General features: G+C 44.1%; 1 protein-coding gene across 3 annotated transcripts in view; it reads left to right on the forward strand.

Annotated features, from left to right (window-relative positions):
- Positions 1 to 18,458, forward strand: part of RP2 (RP2 activator of ARL3 GTPase) — a 97,593-nt gene that overhangs the window by 10,742 nt on the left and 68,393 nt on the right. For all 3 annotated transcript variants that reach the window (XM_029603063.1, XM_029603062.1, XM_029603064.1), the window contains exon 2: positions 7,044 to 7,709. In XM_029603063.1, coding sequence (XP_029458923.1) covers positions 7,044 to 7,709 — 666 coding nt within the window. The remainder of the gene's footprint in view (positions 1 to 7,043; positions 7,710 to 18,458) is intronic.

An 18,458-nucleotide genomic window follows, 5' to 3' on the forward strand; every position in this document is an offset into this window, starting at 1 on the left:
AGGCACTGTTAGGCAGACCGCAGTAGCATTTGCTTGGCTGAGTCAATCTTCAGCAGGAGCAGACCCTGCTGAGCAGCTTTTTTTTTCTTTTTTCTTTTTTGCAAAAAAAACCCCCAAAAAACTGCAGGAAGTGCCCTGGCTCCCTCTGTCCTATACATAGAGGGATATGGAGCAGCAAGAAGACATTTCTTTTAACTCCCTTTTCACCAGTTTTTGCATGTCTTAAGTATTTTATGATGTGTGAAGGCCAGGGATGAAACCTCTCCCGGCCTTGCCTGGGGTGTCTCACACTACTGAGGGCAGAGAACGTCTTCAGAAGAGGCCTAGAGCAGCCCCATGAATTACTGAATTTGGGCTTAGACTTTCACCCAGGAATTTAGGAAGTCCTTCCCTTTGGGGCTTGAGGGATTGATCTGCCCCCACATACCTTCCGGAGGACAAAGTTAATCCAACGAAGAAGAGAAACTCTCAGGGGTATGCCTATTCCATAGGAAGGACTTATTGGCGTCAATCTCCAATATTATGACCACACTTAAGATTTCAGATTCTAAGGGTGATGAACACTTTGGAAGGGGATCCATTCCTGCAAGGAGTCTGGAAACCCCTGAAGGCTTTTCCTTTTACTAAAGAACATGGTGCTAGCAGAATAGGATGCTCCCAGGGAGGTTTGAAGGGGAGCAAACTTATGGTGAAGATCTACCTGCAACCAGTGGAGATGAAAAATAACCTACTGAGAATGGATGTTTTAGTGTCTGTGGTCGCTCGCAAAATGACCAGGCCCCTTGAAGGCTTGATAGCAGGAAAAGATCCCCAGCTTAGAAAAATGGAGGTGATCTTGAAACAAGCTTTCTCATTTCAACCTCCACACAGACATCAACCCAAAAACACAAAGCTGCCAAACACTACTTGATATGCTTTCCTGTTTTAATCTGAAACAACTAGTGAACACCCCCACTCATAGAGCCGGACACACCTTGGACCTGATTTTCACCAATCACTACTTCACTGACATGTCCATATCAGCCAACCCAGTCCCTTGGTCGGACCACTTCCTTATCCAATGCAAGTCAAACCTACAGTCGGGCAACACAAGATGCGGAAGCGAATCTAACTTCTTCAAATACCGCCCTCCCTTTCAACAGGACCAACTTCAAAAAGAGCTCTGTAAACAACTAGCTAACCTAGACCTATCTAACATCAACAGTGCAATTCAATCATGGCACCAACTCACAGAACAAACCGCTAACAATATAAACCCCGAAAAAACTAGACAAAATTAAACAGCAAAAACAACCCTTGGTTCAACGCTAATCTAAGATCAATGAAAACAAACCTCAGAAAAACGGAAAAAGAATGGAAAAAAAATAATTCCCCAAAAAACCTTCAAAGATACCGCACTCAACTGGCCACCTATAAAAAACTGATTATGACCACCAAACGCAACTACTACAGTCAAAAGATTAAAAACTCCTCCAATAACTCAAACGCTCTTTTCAACATTGTTAAAAATCTCACAGATGAAAAAAGTAACAACGCCACAGCGACCAACACAATAAATCTAACACAAGACCTCGCTCCATTCTTCAAAGATAAAATCAACAGAATAACGAACACATTCAACAACACCACACCCTCAACGAAGCTACTCGAACCAAGGATCATAACACCTTGGTCACAATTCGACCCAATTTCAGTCACCGAAGCCGAAAAAATGCTAAAAAAGATCAACCCTGCATGGCATGAACTGGACACCATCCCAACATGCAACCTAAAAGAAATGTCACATATCATCGCCCCAACCATAGCCGCCACGTTAACAAATCTCTCGAAGAGGGCGAGCTCCCAACCGCACTAAAATCTGCAACCATAACCCCTATTCTAAAAAAGAAGAACCTAGACCCCAAAGACCTGAACAGCTACCGTCCAATTTCAAACCTTCCTCTACTTGCCAAGTTGACCGAGAAGGCAGCTCTGACTCAACTAAATGAACACCTAGAAAACAACAAAATTCTACACGATACACAACACGGATTCAGAAAAAACCGCAGCACAGAAACTCTTCTTGTCAACCTCTCTAATGAAATCTTAAGAGGTCTCGACAACAAAATAAACCATCTGCTAATACTGCTTGACCTATCTGCGGCTTTTGATACATTCGACCACAAAAGCCTACTATCAAGCCTTGCTAACATCGGCCTCACAGGAAGTACCCTCAACTGGTTCTCCTCTTTCCTACAGAACAGATTCTTCAAGGTCTCCATGGACAACAATTCATCTAACCCCTTTCCTCTCGAGACCGGCGTACCTTAAGGGTCCGCCCTATCTGCAACCCTCTTCAACATATATCTTCTCCCTCTATGCCACCTCATCTCAAGCTTCGGAATTTCTTACTATATATACGCCGATGACATCCAGTTCATCATCCCAATCTCCAACACACTAGAAGAGGCTCTCGCCACTGCAGCAAACCACCTAACCTCAATTAGTAACACGCTAAACAATCTGAAACTGTGCCTAAACATGTCTAAAACGGAATGCATCCTCATAGGAAGAAATCTTACAGATCTTACCTTCAATACACACTCACTAAAAATTGACAACATTAACATCCTGATAAAAAATGATACAAAGAACCTCGGCATCTGGATTGACAAAGATCTCAACCTAAAAAAGAACATCGCTACCAAAACCAAAGAAGGATTCTATAAACTGCACGTCCTGAAAAATCTAAAGCCACTTCTCCACCATCAGGAATTCCGCACAGTTCTTCAATCACTAATTTTCAACAGCACTGACTACTGCAACTCGCTTTTATTAGGTCTTCCCAAATCTACACTAAAACCACTCCAGCTACTACAAAATGCCGCAGCCAGAATCCTAACAGGCAAAAAAAGGTCAGAACACATCACCTCTGTGCTAAAAAGTCTTCACTGGCTCCCAATCAAACAACGGATCGAATTCAAGACCCTAACTATAGTATATATAGTGTATATATATATATATATATATATATATATATAGTATATATAGTATAGCCTTATACAAAACTGAGAACAACACACTCAGCAACATGATACATCAACAAAAACCTCAACGTCACACCAGATCTGCAAGCAAACTATTTCTCGACATACCATCACTCCCAACAGCGAAACTCACGAGTACAAGAAACAGAGCCTTCTCAATTGCAGGCCCAATCTTATGGAACACCTTACCTCAATACCTAAGATCGATATTCGACTGCAAATCCTTCAAAAAAGAACTGAAAACCTGGTTATTTAGCCAAACGTTCAGAGACGGCGTGGGCTAAATGTCATTACCCCTCCACCAGAACTTCCCTTCCTAGATGAACTCAATAAGCTACACTAGAGTTTTGTACTTTGTACCTTGTACTTTTGTTCTCTGTGAACCCATTTCCCAGTGCTTTCCTGCAATGCAAAGTTTAAGTTAAACATGCCGTGACCCTGTTCAAGCATTTAAGTTTTTTGTTCTATGTTTCTCTGTTACCAGTTCGATGTATTCTCTACCTCTCGATGTTCCATGTCCTGGTTTCGATGTAATAAGTTGTTCTACTGTAAACCGGGGTGAAGGCTAACTGCTAAACCTCGGTATATAAAAGCACCGAAATAAATAAATAAATTTGATGCAATAGCCTTGCAGGCTTCCATTTGAAAAAGCCCTGTAGTGTGGTGGCAGCATGCTGGGTATGGAAAATATCAGATTCTGAGAATACAGCAAGCAGACAATCCAGAATGGCCTTTATAGCAGATACATTATATGACCTCATCAGGATAGCTTCGGGGTTAGTGGCAAGGAGGCTGCCGCAGCTCCATAAGGGGCAGCAGAGGCCATGTCCAAAGCCCACCTATACAAATCTTCCCCCTTTTTAAAGAAGGTCTTCCTTTTGGTAAAATAGTTTTAAAAAATTTGTAAAGGTTCTCGGTGAGTGTAAACCAAGACTTCAGAAGATAGGCTACAAGCAGGTGCCTGAGGCCCAAGGTGCCATGCCTTGGAGAATTCTGCAGATTCAAAGCAGGCAGATATGTACTTCAGCAAACCAGGAGGGCAATTTCTCAGTCCCCTTTTTTAGCCCTAAAAAAAAATAAAAATCTAGGATTGTCCCCTTGGCAACTGCAGGCTCAACTTGCCTGTCCCAAGGACACTCAGTGGGTCCCTTCTACAGAGGTTTCCATAGGCAGATACCTGCTACAGTTCTATGCAGAATGGATCTCCCCATGTTAATTTCCAGGCAAAGTGATACAAAAAAGGCCACATAGATAAAACTGCAGGGGCTTCTAGCCATTGCTGTAGTCCCTATGGGGGGAACAAGGCTTAAGGGGGTGTACTCCATTTAGGCTATGGCTTCTGAGAAGGATGGCTCTTCCTGTCCAGTGTTAGGCCTCAAGGGTGTCAAAAAGTGCATAAGGGTCTCTGACTTTCATATGGAAGCATTTCACTCAATATTATGTGGCAGAAGCATATTGGCATATCCCTATATGGGATTCGCACCAGAATTTGCTTTTGCTTCTGTATGCAAGGCAAGCATTTCCAGCATCAAAACAGGAAGTATTGGTCCACTCTTATCTTTGATTGGCTTAGCAGGGTCAAGTCTTTCCAGGAGAGAGATTAAACATCTGCTACCATTTTCCAGCTTATGAAACATCTGGAATAGATAAAGTGCCTGCTTAATCCATAGAAGTCCTAAGGGCACTCTTCTCTACTGGAGAAGGCTGAGCATACCTTAAACCAAAGAGGTTTGAAAATGCATCTTTTAATGCTCCATGCCTCCCCAGTGGCATCGTCTGGCTGCAGACTCCTCTGACATAGCTTCCAGTGCATTGCTGCATTCAGTGGCTCTGATTAGGAGGCAGGCCGCATCCCTGTGTCTGGGATTTCTGTGGTGCCGGCTTTATTACATAAGGAAGCTTAGTGCTCTTAGCCAGCACCTCAGTAACAAGTCCTTTGGGGATTCTTCTAGGTGGTGGTGTCTCTTCTGACCCTGTCCCTGTTCCTGCTTGTCTGTCTCCCTGCTCCTGCCACTCACCTTCCCTGGTTCCTGATTGCCCTGCTTTTCCTTCACTTTTGGTCTGATTTCTTGCTGCTGACCCGGCCTGACCTTCTGACGTTGCTTTGTTTGCCGTCTACTCTGACCTCAGCTTGTCTCTTCGTCTCTGCCTGAACTGTGCCAGCCCTGACCTTAGCCTGCTTTTTGTCTCTGCCTGGTCTCTGTCCATCCTGACTGTAGCCTGCAACATGTTATCCACCGCCTGTCTATGCCTAGTCCGTGTTTGCGTTAACCAGGCTGCACCAATCTTGTCAACGACCTAAGGGCTCACCTTCCCAAAATGAAACAGGATCTCCCAGTGGCAAAGCTTCCAGATGAAGACTGTACCCAAAATTTGAATCTACCTACATTTTTTAGGGCTAAAGACATCCACACTAGACCTGATCCCATGTGCCAGAGCACACTTTTACTCAGGAAGGTATTTCAGTACTAGTCCTTTGATTTCCCATTTGGTAAAGGACAACAATTGTGTAACTTATTATTAGCTCATTGGTATGGGTACTAATGTTTAATAAAGCATTTGATCTTCCCAGGTGATGATAAATACTAAATGTCATAGCCTTTTATGTTCTCAGGGACACCAAATGTTCCTTGGGGCCATCCCTGCTCTTTATCAGCACAAATAGTAATAGTGTCATACCTTTGAACAACCTTTGTACTTAGATTATATGTAATATATTGATTCATATTTATCAATCATTGGAGTCCTGATCCATGGCTGTCTATTCGTGTTACAAAGTCTTCCAAAGACCTAACTAGCTTGCCTAAAATTTATCTTTATACATATACTAAGATTTTTTTTGCTCTTCCCATTTGCATATTATGGCAGCCTTGATTGCTAGCGTTTAACTGAGTGCCTTCCTGTTTGTTCTAATATACCACCGCTGCAGCATTGGGTAAGAGGAAAAACTAGCATCTGACTCTTAATTCCAACTTATTTGTTGACAGTGTCCCTTCCCTCCTTCCCCACTGCCTCTGAGCCATCCAACTCTGGCAGTAAGCTTTCTTTTGTACCTGTTGGCATCCGTGTTATAGTGGTCCATGAGGGAGGATCCAGACCTTCTCCCTTCAAACTGTCAGAATTTGCCCAGCACACCAAACTGATTTTCACTGCTGGCTGTAAGGGAAGAAGAAATTCCGTGAATCTGGTAACCACCTTGGATATTGAATTGAAAGCCATCTCACCCTTATTCTCTCAGTTCCATCTTTCCAACACTTGCGTCTTGAGGAAAGCAGAGAGAGGACTTTTTATGTGGCAGGGCTCAGTATGTGGAATGTATTACCTGAGCTACTGAAAAGTGCATTATTAATAACTTTTTGTAAAATGTTAACCTATCTTTTTTTCAGCAGGCCTTTTAAAATTTTCAACTCAGTCATGAAATTGTTTAAACATTTTTTGTGTGCAAAATTCTTTATTACACAAGTAATTTTAGCACATCAATCTGAGGTAAGGGCAGTGCACAAAGCCTACCATGCTTTATTATATCTTAAAAAAAAAAAGGGAGTAAAGCTTTAGTACATAAATCTCTAGTACATAAATCTCTAGATGTTTGTACTGATCATTTTTTCTGGGTTTTAGTAAGAGTACTTTTTAAAATTGTCTGAGACTAGGTGTGTCTAAAATGTTTTCATCTTGATATGTAACAGTGCTTTTTTTTTGTGATTTATTTACTATTTTATTGCAGAGAACTCAAATTGCCTAATTTACTTTATTTACAACAAACAGCATTGTCAGCAGAGTACCAATATTAGGTTTGAGTAAGGCAGTGTTTTTTGAGGATTCATATCTTCACTTTTATTAATCTAGTATGTGTTTTGGAAATGCAGAAATTGAGATAATGCTATGGGCACTTATTCTTCTAGTTGAATGATAAAATGCAACAGCCCAAGTTGTGTTGTGTTATTTCTTTTGTAAACATTCAATTTAGTATTTAATTGCCTTTAAAACATTTTTCCTGCTATTTTATTTTGTCCTCAGGTTGATTTAAAAGACTACATGTTTAATGGACTGAAGGATCAAACTGTGGGCCGCCTACCGGAAAAGGTTGCAGGACAACAGTTTGTTATTCAGGAGTGTGAGAATTGCAATATCTACATATTTGACCACTCTGCAACTATCACCATTGATGATTGTACAAATTGTCGCATCTTTCTGGGACCCGTCAAGGGCAGTGTCTTTTTCCGTGACTGCAAAGATTGCAAGTGTGTTGTTGCATGCCAACAGTTTCGTACGAGGGATTGCAGAAGGCTTGAAGTGTTCTTGTGTTGTGCTACTCAGCCAATTATCGAGTCATCAACCGGTATTAAATTTGGTTGTTTTCAGTATTATTATCCTGAATTGGCTTTCCAGTTTAAAGATGCTGGGCTGAGTATCTTCAATAACACCTGGAGCAATATCCATGATTTTACACCTGTGGAAGGAGAGAACAACTGGTGTCTTCTTTCAGATGATGCTGTTGTTCAAGATTGTGTTCCTTTGCCTGACTCTGAAGAACTCAAAGCTGTTCGCATTTCCACAGATGTCAACAGGAGCATCATTCCAGTAACCCGGGGTCAGAGACCAAAGAAAAGTGATGAACTTTGTCTGGTAGTGTTTTTTGCAGGTGATTACACCACTGCAAATGCTAGAAAGCTAATAGATGAGGTAAGCAATCCATTGAACTGACACCAATTTTTTTTTTATGTGCTTCTTTATTAGAAACTAATTTTAAATAGAAATTATTTAATTAAAAAAATATTAAATTATGGCCAGAGTTACCACTTATTTCTATAGTGTTACTTAACATATGCAGAAACACAAACAATTTGTGCACTGTAGAGCTTACAATCTAATCAAGGCAAACATACAGGTCATAAGAGACTTTGAATTTAGTTTAAGAAAATGGTTAATAAGGTTGCAAGTGGGATAATCAGGAATTAAGATTTAAAAGTAGTACAAAACAGGTGAGTTTAGACTGAATTTGAATAAGGACAGATGTACCAACTTGGGAAGACTATTCAAAATGTACAGTGCAGCCAGGTAGAAAGTATGAAGTTGCTAGTTAGAGGAGAAGGGAATGCATAGGAGTGATTTGCCTGATGAGTAGAGTTCAAAAGGAGGGATGTAGGGAGAAATAAGAGGAGAGGTAGTGAGGAACTGCAAAATGAAGGCTCTTGTAATTAAGATGTGCTTGAATGTATGTGAAAGATAAGGAACCTATGTAATGACTTGAAGAGGGGTTATATGGATGTAGTGACTTCAGCGAAAGATGTTTTTTGGATAGAATGTAGTGTAGATAAATGGTTCATTGGGACATCCATGGGGAACAGTGTACAGTAGTCTAAGCAGGAGGTGATGAGAGAATTGATAAGGGGATATGCTTAGCCAATCAAGTTTCAGGACCTCTCCAGTGAATATGCATGAGAGGTTTGTATGCAGTGGAGGGAGTGCATCTGTTTCCTGCATATATATGGGACATATCCTGAAAATATGACTGGCTAGATATCCCTTGAGGACTGAGTTGAGAACCCCTGAAGCAGAGGACACACTAAAAGTGCAGTGGGAGAGGTAAGAGAACCAAGATAGGATATAATCCTGCAATGCAAGTGAGGATAGAGTATCAAGGAGTAGTTAGTGGTCAGCTGTGTCAAAAGCAGCAGGTAGGTTAAGAAGGATAAGGATCAAGTTAAGGGTCTTTGGTTTTAGCCATAAACAAATCATTGGAAACTTTGGCAAGGACTGTTTCTGTGGAATGTAGATTGTGAAAACCAGACTGCAGCACATAGAGAATGGCTTGAGATGAAAGAAAGTCAAGATAGGTGAGTTGAGGTGAGCCTCATATTTGAGTAGTTTGCATTCAAACAGGAGGAGGAGATGGGATGATAGCAGGATGGGTAGGGCCCAGTGAGGGTTTTTGAGAAGTGGTATGAAGACAGCAGGACTAGTTCCAGTAGAAAGTGATATACTGAGAATGTGACAGATGGAAAGGAATGACTGCAGTGAAGTGGATGCCACAATTGCTCACAATATGATCTGGAAGCCTGTGCAGATGAAAATGTTTTAATAAAAGAAATGAGCAAGTACAGGGGCTGTGAAGCGGTCTACAGTGACTCAAATAATGTAGCTCTTTTGGACAGAGGGAGATCTGTGATATAAAAGAGATGGGGGACCAAGGTTTCTCAGGGATTGGAAGAGGTTGCAGAAGTCCTCAGGGATGAATGTGGGAAAACCATATTGCAGGCACAGTTGGGGCATATTTCTGTGTAGCATTGTGATCTTGGGAAAGCCAGGGCACCAGTAATGACGGGAGACTAGCGCTATGGTTTTGCTAACCCTTGGATGCCCTGCTATTTTGTAATTGAGACCCCAGCACAGGACCTTTTCTCTGAGACATTGGGGGACCACTGTTTTGCCCACTGGTACACTGAGGGTAGTAGTGGTGAGAATTTTTACAGGATGAATGAACGTTTGTGGTAGTTCCAGGGTATCTGAGACATCAAAGGAGCAAGAGAGCATCCGCTCTGATATTTATTTTTTTTTTTCAGCAGGTCGGTAGATTAAATAAAAGTTGAACCTGTTGAAGAGACCATCTTGCTTGTTGAGGGTTTAATCTTTGAGTCTTCTGCAAGTATAGATTTTTATGATCCATAGTTATGGTAACCTGATGATGGGCACCCTCCATTCTTCAAGGACAAGTTTAGCAGCTAGGAGTTTCCGGTCCCCTATGGTATAGTTCTGCTTGGAAGGCATAAACTTCTTGGAGAAGGAGGAGCAAGGCAACATCCTCCTATTGGCATTGCTTTGGAAAAGTACTGCTCTGTCTCCAACAGGGTTTGTTAATATCAGAGTGTGTTAGCCATGGTGCATCCACAAAGGCAGATTTCAACCACTGAAATGCCTGAACCGCCTGGTCCAGCTAGTTATGGGTGTCTGAGCTCTTTCGGGTTAATGCAGTGAGTGGTGCTGCTAGAGAGGGATAATTGTGAATAAACTTCTACAGTATTTGATAAAACCTAGGAATTGTTGAAGAGTGAGCCCCACTGGTTGGGGCCAATGCCAAGAGCTTATCAAGATCCATCTTTAAATCCAGGTCTGAGATGATGTAGTTGAGGAACAGTAGCTTGGTTTTCTCAAGAGTGTTTTTTCTAGTTTAATGTAGAGCCTGTTGTCTTGCCAGCATTATGTGAATGGCTTTTATTTGATCAGTGCTTGGCTAAGGATTGAGAATATATGAGAATGTCATCCAGATAAACAAGAATTTATGAATCAAGCATCTCTAAAGATCTCATTGACCATATTTTGGAAGATTGTGGGAGCATTGCATAGTCCGAATGGCATAACCAAATATTTTTAGTGGCTGTTGTGGGTTGAACCTGGTCTTTCAATCATCTCCTTTGCATATTCTTATGAGATCCAATTTTAGTAGCCCCATGAAGCTTGTCAAATAACTCAGAGATGAGGGGCAAAAGGTATTGGTTCCTCTTCATGATAGTATTCAGGCCACAGTAAGTGATACATGGCCGGAGTGAACCATCTGTCTCGCCCACGCAAAAAGCAATCCTGCCCATGAAAAAAGTTCATGGCTTGATGACATGCGACAAATTATGGGACAGAATAACGTGGCCAACAGCCCCAACTTCAAGGGACCACCATCACCTTATAGGGCCAACCACATAAAAAAATTGCCAGCATAAAACACAAAGTTGAGGTGTTGGACTACTGAGGTGACAGCTTAGCTCTCCCCCTCTGTTGGAGTCCCTGCTGGTGTCTTGGGGGGCCTGGAGGTGGCCCTCTCCCTCTGGTGAGCAGTATAATTTGAGAATAGCTTACAGGTAAGTAAAATCTCTGTTTTCTCTTTGCCCTTCTTGGCTGTCTGCTGCTCCCCCTCCGGGCCTCCTTCTCTTTGTTCATTGCCCTGGCTCCTTTGGTTGCAGGCTGTGCCTTTAAGGTCCTCTGTCAGGTTTCTTGGGGAACACACAAAAAAAGTGATTTTGAGGACAGAGAATTCAGCCAGCCTTGGAGCTGTGGTGATGGATGCTCCAGGTGAGTGTATCTTATTGTGCCAGGTCATTAGGGGAGTAGAATTCACTTCAGGGAGCTTCTGAAGTTTGCAGAAAGTTGGGTCATCTCTCAAAGCTGCATGGTGAGGCTAAGATTGTGCCCATGGCTCAGTACAGGAGAAATTCGGCACTGTGTAAAGCTTGCAGCCAAGAACCAGCAGGAGATGCACAGAGGCTGTGCAAGGAGTGTTCTGTAGCCCAGGGGAGGTGCTGGACTGCAGAGTTAAGACATCAGGGAGGTCTGCATCTGTTCCATCCACAGGATGGACTCCAATGGCCATTTTGGAGCACAGGAGCCGTAGACAGGAAGATGGGCTACTGCCTCTGATACCAGAGAACAGGTAAGGGGACAGAGAGTGACTCCCTTTGCCTAGGCATACCAGGGGCATCAATCCCTGGGTGGATATGTCCTCCCTCTCCTGAATAGGGTAGTGTTAAGGCACTGCAAGCTCTTTGTAGGGAGTAGGGGGCGTCCACGTTTAGAGAGTAGTCTTCTGCTCCTTCGGCTCCAGGTTTTCCCGAAGAACGAAACTGTCTCGTCAGAACATGGAATCCCAGGAGATAGGAGAGGATTCCTTCCTATCTGATTTCCTGCATCGTTATCAGTCTTTTACTCTAGGGGATGTTCCTAAGACATTGGAGGAAAGAGCAATTCCTCCTGAAGGGGACTCCCATAGGATAATGTTGTAGCTTTTTCATAGGGATGAGTTACCTTCCCTGATTTCACATTCCCTAAGCACATTATAATTGAAAGCAGATGAAGAAGATAGGGTTAAGGTATCAAAGTGGGACCCCATCATATTTAGTATGAGGAAAACCTCATATTTCTTTCCCCTCCACGAAGGACTTGGTGGATTTGGTGTGGAGTTTTCCGGAGGCTGATGTTAAGGGGGAATGGTCACTGGGCAGTATATATCCTCTGGATCCTCAGGTGAGAGACCAACCTTTTTTTCAATGGGTAGATGTTATGCTTAGTGTCTGAGAACCACCATCTCAGTGGAATGGGGGGGGGGGGGGGGCGGGCGGGCTGCACTTAGTGTGCACAGGATAGGAAGCTAGAGGCTATGCTTAAACGGGTCTCTGATGCAGTGGCAATGAATCTCCAGATATGTCTGCTGTTGTATTGTGGCACGCTCTGGGCTTCTTTTAGCCCAAGAGGCACAGGAATTGGAAGAAGATTCTCCATCTCTGGAGCTGGGGGCTGCCTTTTTTGGCAAACACCAGGTATGATTTGGCCTGCGCAGAGGCTAGAGAAATGGCCTCCATAATAGCGGCCTGTTGGCATGTATGGTTAAGTCATTAGGTGGTGGACAATATTTCCAAGTCCAATTTGACCAAGCTGCCATTTAAGGGATGACTGTTTGCATACGATGGCTAAAATTTGAGGGAACTTGAAGGTTCCCAGATTGTTGGAGGATAAGGGCAGATCTTTGTCCTTTTGCCTTCTGGGGCCATTTGTGTTTTGAAGATTTTCAGCAGAGTTAGGGGTGGGGGGAGGAGGTCTCTTACTTTTTCCTGTTGCCAGTCTTTTTATTCCAAGAAGAATAGCGAGGGCAGTGCAGCAGAAGCTTCCAGATTGGCACCATGAGTGCTGAGAGGCCCACTCTCAGGTACCTGAGATAGGCAGGCATCTTGGTTTTATCACAGGTAAGCCCAGCTTACAACTAATCAATGGGTTCTCAAAATCTTGGGACATGGTTAGACCCTGGAGTTTGAGCATCCAGTTTGATGCTTTTATGGTTTCCTTTTGTCAGTCTGAGAAGAAAGCCATGGTGATGTCCATTCTGTAAAGGCTTCTCACATTAAAGGTGATGGTCCTGGTGCTGGAAGGCCCAAGAAGTTCAAGGGCATATTTAATTTATTTTGTGGTTCTGAAGAAAGAGTTTCTTTTGCCCTGTTCTGGATTTGAAGTAGGTAAATGACTGCTTGAAGGTAACTCATTTCAGAATGGAAACCTTGCAGTCAGTGATCATGGTGATGTAGAAAGGGGATTTTTTCACCACTTTGGATTTAATGGAAGCATATCTTCATGTACCAATCCTGGAAGAGCACCACCAGTACCTTCACTTTGCAGTGTTTTAAGTTGACATTTTCATCATAATCATCATTTATGATCATGCTTTTTCACCAAGAATTAAAGCGTATAACAGGGAAACTGTTTTACAGTAAATAGGAACTAATCAGCATAGAACAGGAGCTGATCTACAAAGAACAGGATTTACAGTGGGAGCAAGAAGCAGTAAACAATAGCCAAACTTAGTGAAGCAGTTTATAGTGTACAGTTCAAAACTCAACAGCAATGTAGGATGAGAAGGTACAAGTAAGCTTGTTGGAATTATATGGATTCTGATGGTGAATAGGGGAGCAGAGGTCTCTTCGGCAGTTTGGAGAGGGGGGCTGCAACCATAGGCTTTTATAAACAGCCAGGTTTTCAGGGATTTCCTGAATGTCAGCAGATCAGAGGCATGTCTGATTTCACATGGAAGAGAGTACCAGAGGGTGGGGTCTGAGCCTGTAAAAGTTATTTTCCTGGTGGTTGTGAGTTTCAGTACTGTAGGGAATGGCACAACGCTTAGGGGATTGAATGCACAGGGTTTATGGAGGTGGGGGGGGGGGAGAGGCAGTTGTGCAGATTGGCAGATGTTAGATCTTTGAGGGCCTTGAATATGAGGACCAGTGTTTTGAGCACTGCCCGGTAATGTTTGGGAAGCCAGTGTAAGAATCTGAGGAGTGGGATGATGTGGTCCTATTTGGCCTTCCGTATAGATCAAGCAGCTGGGTTTTGAATGAGCTGTATGTAGGTGGTAGAGATTCTTGGATACTCTGACATATAGAGTGTTGCAGAAGTCCAAACAGTAGATAAAACAGGCATGGTACTCGAAGAAAGGAGAAAGATGTTGCAGTCGGTATATCATTATTTACCTTTTGTTTTTGATCCCTTATTCCCAGTTCCATGTCACCCTGTTCTATGTAATGCTATTTGCAACTTTTGTGTGTTCACTGTAAACAGATATGATATGTAAATATTCTACATGAATGTCGGTATATAAAAGTCCAAAATAAATAAATAAATCTGGAAGAAGGAGGCTTTGGTTACTGATGGAATTTGGACGTCTGTGGAGAGTTTGGAGTCCAGGAAGAAACCCAGGCTTTTAACCTAATGAGGGAATGGGCAGGAAGTCATCCTATTACACTGTTATAATGTGAATGTTACAATGTATAAATAGTATGACCTCCAGTCATACTATTACTCTGTTATAATGTGAACCGATGTGATGTACGCCAACGAATGTCGGTATATAAAAATAATAAATAAATATAAAAATAAATAAATCTAAGGCAGGGGTGGCCAACTTGGTCCTTGAGAGCCACAGACAGGCCAGATTTTCAGGATATCCTTAACAAATATGTATGAGTTGCATGCACTGCCTCTACTGTAGGCAAATTATATTTCATGCATATTCATTGTGGATATCTTGAAAATCTGGCCTATTTGTGGCTTTTGATGACCAGAGTTGGCAACCCCTGATCCTAGGGTAACCCTTGAGTGGATGAAGTTGTAGTCCTTTTTTCTAATCCACAGGACTTCTTCTGTTTTTATGGGGGTTCAATTTCAGTTTATTGTAGAACAACCAGTTGGAGACTTTCTCGAGTTCAGGGTTGAATTCAGAGAGAGCCAGACTGGGATCAGGGCCAAGGGGGTATGTCCGTGTTTGCATGGTAGAGAATGTTGGCATCCTTGAGTAGCTTGTACAGCGAGGTCATATTTTTCTTAGAGGGTGGGGAAGAGGCTGGAGCCTTGAGGGACTCCATACAGAAGATGGCAGGGGTGTGACGTTACATGCCCTGCAAGTAATTCTTGAATTGGAGTCATTTTAGAGCTGGGTATGAGATCCCCAAGTTTCAGGCACCAGCCTTCAGTTTGGCTACAGCTCCCAGAACCTTCTCCAAGGTGATAAATGGTGGTGATGGCCAGGTATGGGAAAAATATCCTGGTCCACCCATATCTGGACGATTGGTTAAGCCACGTGAAGTCTTTTGAGGAGAGCTAGACGGCCTCCCAGAAGATGATCCAGTTGTTGCAGGAGCTGGGGTAGGTTGTAAACCTGGCCAAGAACAATCTACAACCATCTCAGAACGTGGTATATTTTGGCGCTCACTATGATATGCTCACCAGTTAGGTGTTGCTACCGGAGCAGCAGATGCTGAAATTGGGAAGCCATATCAGAAGATTGCAGCTAATTAGGGCTGTCAGTGTGGCTTTACCTCCACACCTTGGTTTCCATGGCTTTGACCTTGGACTTGGTACCACGGATAAGATTGCATATGCTCTTTCTATAGTGGGCCTTGCTGTCTCGATGGAATCTCTAGTGCCATGACTACTTGGTGAGGTTGCCTTTTCTGGAGTTGATCACCCGGAGCCTACAATGGTGGCTGGATCATGATAATTTGAATGGGGGGGGGGGGCTAGATTTAATACCCCCTGTTTACACAGAGGTGACCACAGATGTGAGTCTGTCAGGGTGAGGAGCACACTGTCAAGAACTCACCGCGCAGGGACAGTGGACCTTTGTAGAAGTGAGTTGTTGTATCAACCATATGAATGCTTAGGTGATTTGATTGTCACTCCTTGAAATTGTGCCCAGATTACTCAGACTATTTGAGAGTAATGTCTGACAATGCCATGGTGGTAGCATACATCAGCCATCAAGGGAAGACCCCCCCCCACCCCCAAGTCCACAGATCTCCTTGCATATGCTTCTTCCTTGCATAGAAAGGCATCTTCAGGCCTTGTCTGCATCTCACATGGCATGGACAATGTGCAGGCTGATTTTCCTCAGTCGTCCTGCCTTGGATCTGGGAGAGTGGCATCTATCTAACAGGCTTTCAACATCATCGTCGAATGGGGTCTGCTGTTCTTGGCTTTGATTTCTACTGGTGGGAATGCGAAGGCTTGCTGGTTTTTTAGTCGCAGGAGAGATCTGAAGTCATCTGGAATCGATGCCTTAGTGAAGGAGTGGCAGAGGGAGGAAACCTTATGTATTTCTCCCTTGGCCTATGGGTTCTGGGGCATCTTATTCCAGTTCAATCAACTCCTGGATGGCTTCCAGCATTGGGAAATAGCAAGAGGCTTTCCGTAGAGAAAACAGGATGGGATTCTTCTTTGGTTCTGACATAGGATCCGTGCCAGGAACTCCCAGCGTCTTCAAGGGTAATTGCCAGATTCTTGTGGCCTGGTTTGGCCTCTAGTGGAAACAGGATTCTGGGCTTGATGGACCCTTGGTCTGACCTAGCATGGCAATTTCTTATGTTCTTAAGGTCTGAGAGACCAGGGCCGGTAATTCATCTCTGTGAAAAAACCGTAGCATGGTCCGGTATGGCTCCAGGCCTAGAGGGATTTCCCCATCCTCCAATGAGTCCACAATCCCTTCATCGTCCGAGGTGTCTGAGTCCCTGTCAGCGATATCCTTGGTGAGGGGATGTACGGACTCCCCTCTTTGTATAAAATGCAGGACTGCTGAAGGCACACTCACACACACACACCGCCTCTTTCACTGCCGGACTCTGAATAGCTTTTGGGGTTCAGTGGCGGATGTCATTTTTCACTGTACCGCCGCCCCGCTACCTACCTCTGGCCAATTTCTATTATCTAGCCCCCAGGCCTGTACTCCTGCACTATGCCACTATGGAGCTGACCACCAAAAAAAAGGAACGGGTTAGGGCTCAGGTTTGACCTGAACTTCCCAATTAAGTTTGGCCAACCCATCCACGGGATGAGGAGATAGGGGGGCCGACTATCCCTCGTCTATCAGCGGTGGGTCGAGATCATGTCGGACAAATGGGTACTGGACATCATACAAGAAGGATACGCTCTGGAATTTCGCAGCATCCCTCATTATGTCACCTTTCCACTTCCTGCACAAAAAGCTGGCAGTGGAATCCACATTGATAAGGCTCCTCAGTCTGAGGGCGTTATTCCATCTATTTCATCGTACCCAAGAAGGAGGGTTCATTCCGACCCATCCTGGATCTCAAGAGCATCAATCATCTGCAGGTAATGCACTTCTGCATGGAAACTCTTTGCTCCGTCTTAATGGCCGTACAACTGGGAGAGTTCTTAACCTCCCTGGACCTCTGAGGCCTACCTTCATATTCCAATCCATCAAGACCACCAGCTTTGCTGTACTGGGCCATGATAATCTGTTCCGGGCATTGTCCTTTGGCCTGGCAATTGCCCTCAGAACCTTCTCCAAAAGTATGGTGGTTGTGGTGGCAGCATTGAGGAAAGAAGGGATCCTGGTGCACCCTTACTTAGACGACTGGCTGATCCGGGCCAAATCGTTGGAAGAGAGCCGGCCAGCAGGGTCAGGTCCCTCCCACAGGAACTTGGGTCGTGAACACGGACAAGAGCAGCCTCAAGCCCTCTGTCCTTAGAGACCCTGGGAGTCTAGTTCAACACCAAGCAGGACAAGGTCTTCCTCCCTCAATCAAGGATAAGGAAACTGATGTACCAAATGCATTGGTTGACGAACACAATGCGCCCCAGGGTGTGGAGCTATCTCCAGGTCCTCGGCCTGATGGTGTCAACCCTGGAAGTAATACAATGGGTGAGGGCACACATGCAGCCACTCCAACGCTCTCTGATGTCACATTGGAACCCACTGTCTCAAGACTACTCAATTCGCCTCCACCTACCGATGAAAGTATGTTCTCTACTCCAGTGGTGGCTACAGGAAGTTCACCTAAGCAAAGGCGTAAGCCTATCCCTACAAAACTGGATAGTCCTCACGACGGACACGAGTCTATGAGGGTGGGGAGCTCACTGTCAGGAATTGACAACCCAGGGGCGATGGACCGAGGAAGAGATGCGCTGGAACATCTCACAATGTGAAGGTTCCCCGATTCTTCAGTCAGACTAGATCAGCAGTCCCAAGGGATCGATGCCCTTGTCCAGACCTGGCCAGAGGAGAGGACTTACTGTACACCTTCCCTCCGTGGCCTCTGCTGGGCAAGATCAAACACCACAGAGGATTAGTCCTTTTGGTGGCCCTGGATTGGCCCAGATGCTCATGCTACACAGACATGTGGAGGCTTCCTGTGGAGAGCTTCCTATACCTCTCCCCATACAGGGTCCTTCTCCAACAAGGTCCAATTCTTCACTAGGACCCAACTTAATTTTGTCTTATGGTCTAGCCCTTGAGAGGGCTCGCCTGACGAAGCATGGATATGTAATCGCCACCTTGCTCCACACGTGAAAATTCTCAACGTCCCTGGCATACGTACGGATCTGGAGAATATTTGAGGCCTGGTGCGAGGAACGTGGGGTACCCCCGCGAATGACCAAGATCCCCAT

Source organism: Rhinatrema bivittatum, chromosome 5, assembly GCF_901001135.1.
Source record: "Rhinatrema bivittatum chromosome 5, aRhiBiv1.1, whole genome shotgun sequence".
Classification (NCBI taxonomy): Eukaryota; Metazoa; Chordata; class Amphibia; order Gymnophiona; family Rhinatrematidae; genus Rhinatrema; species Rhinatrema bivittatum.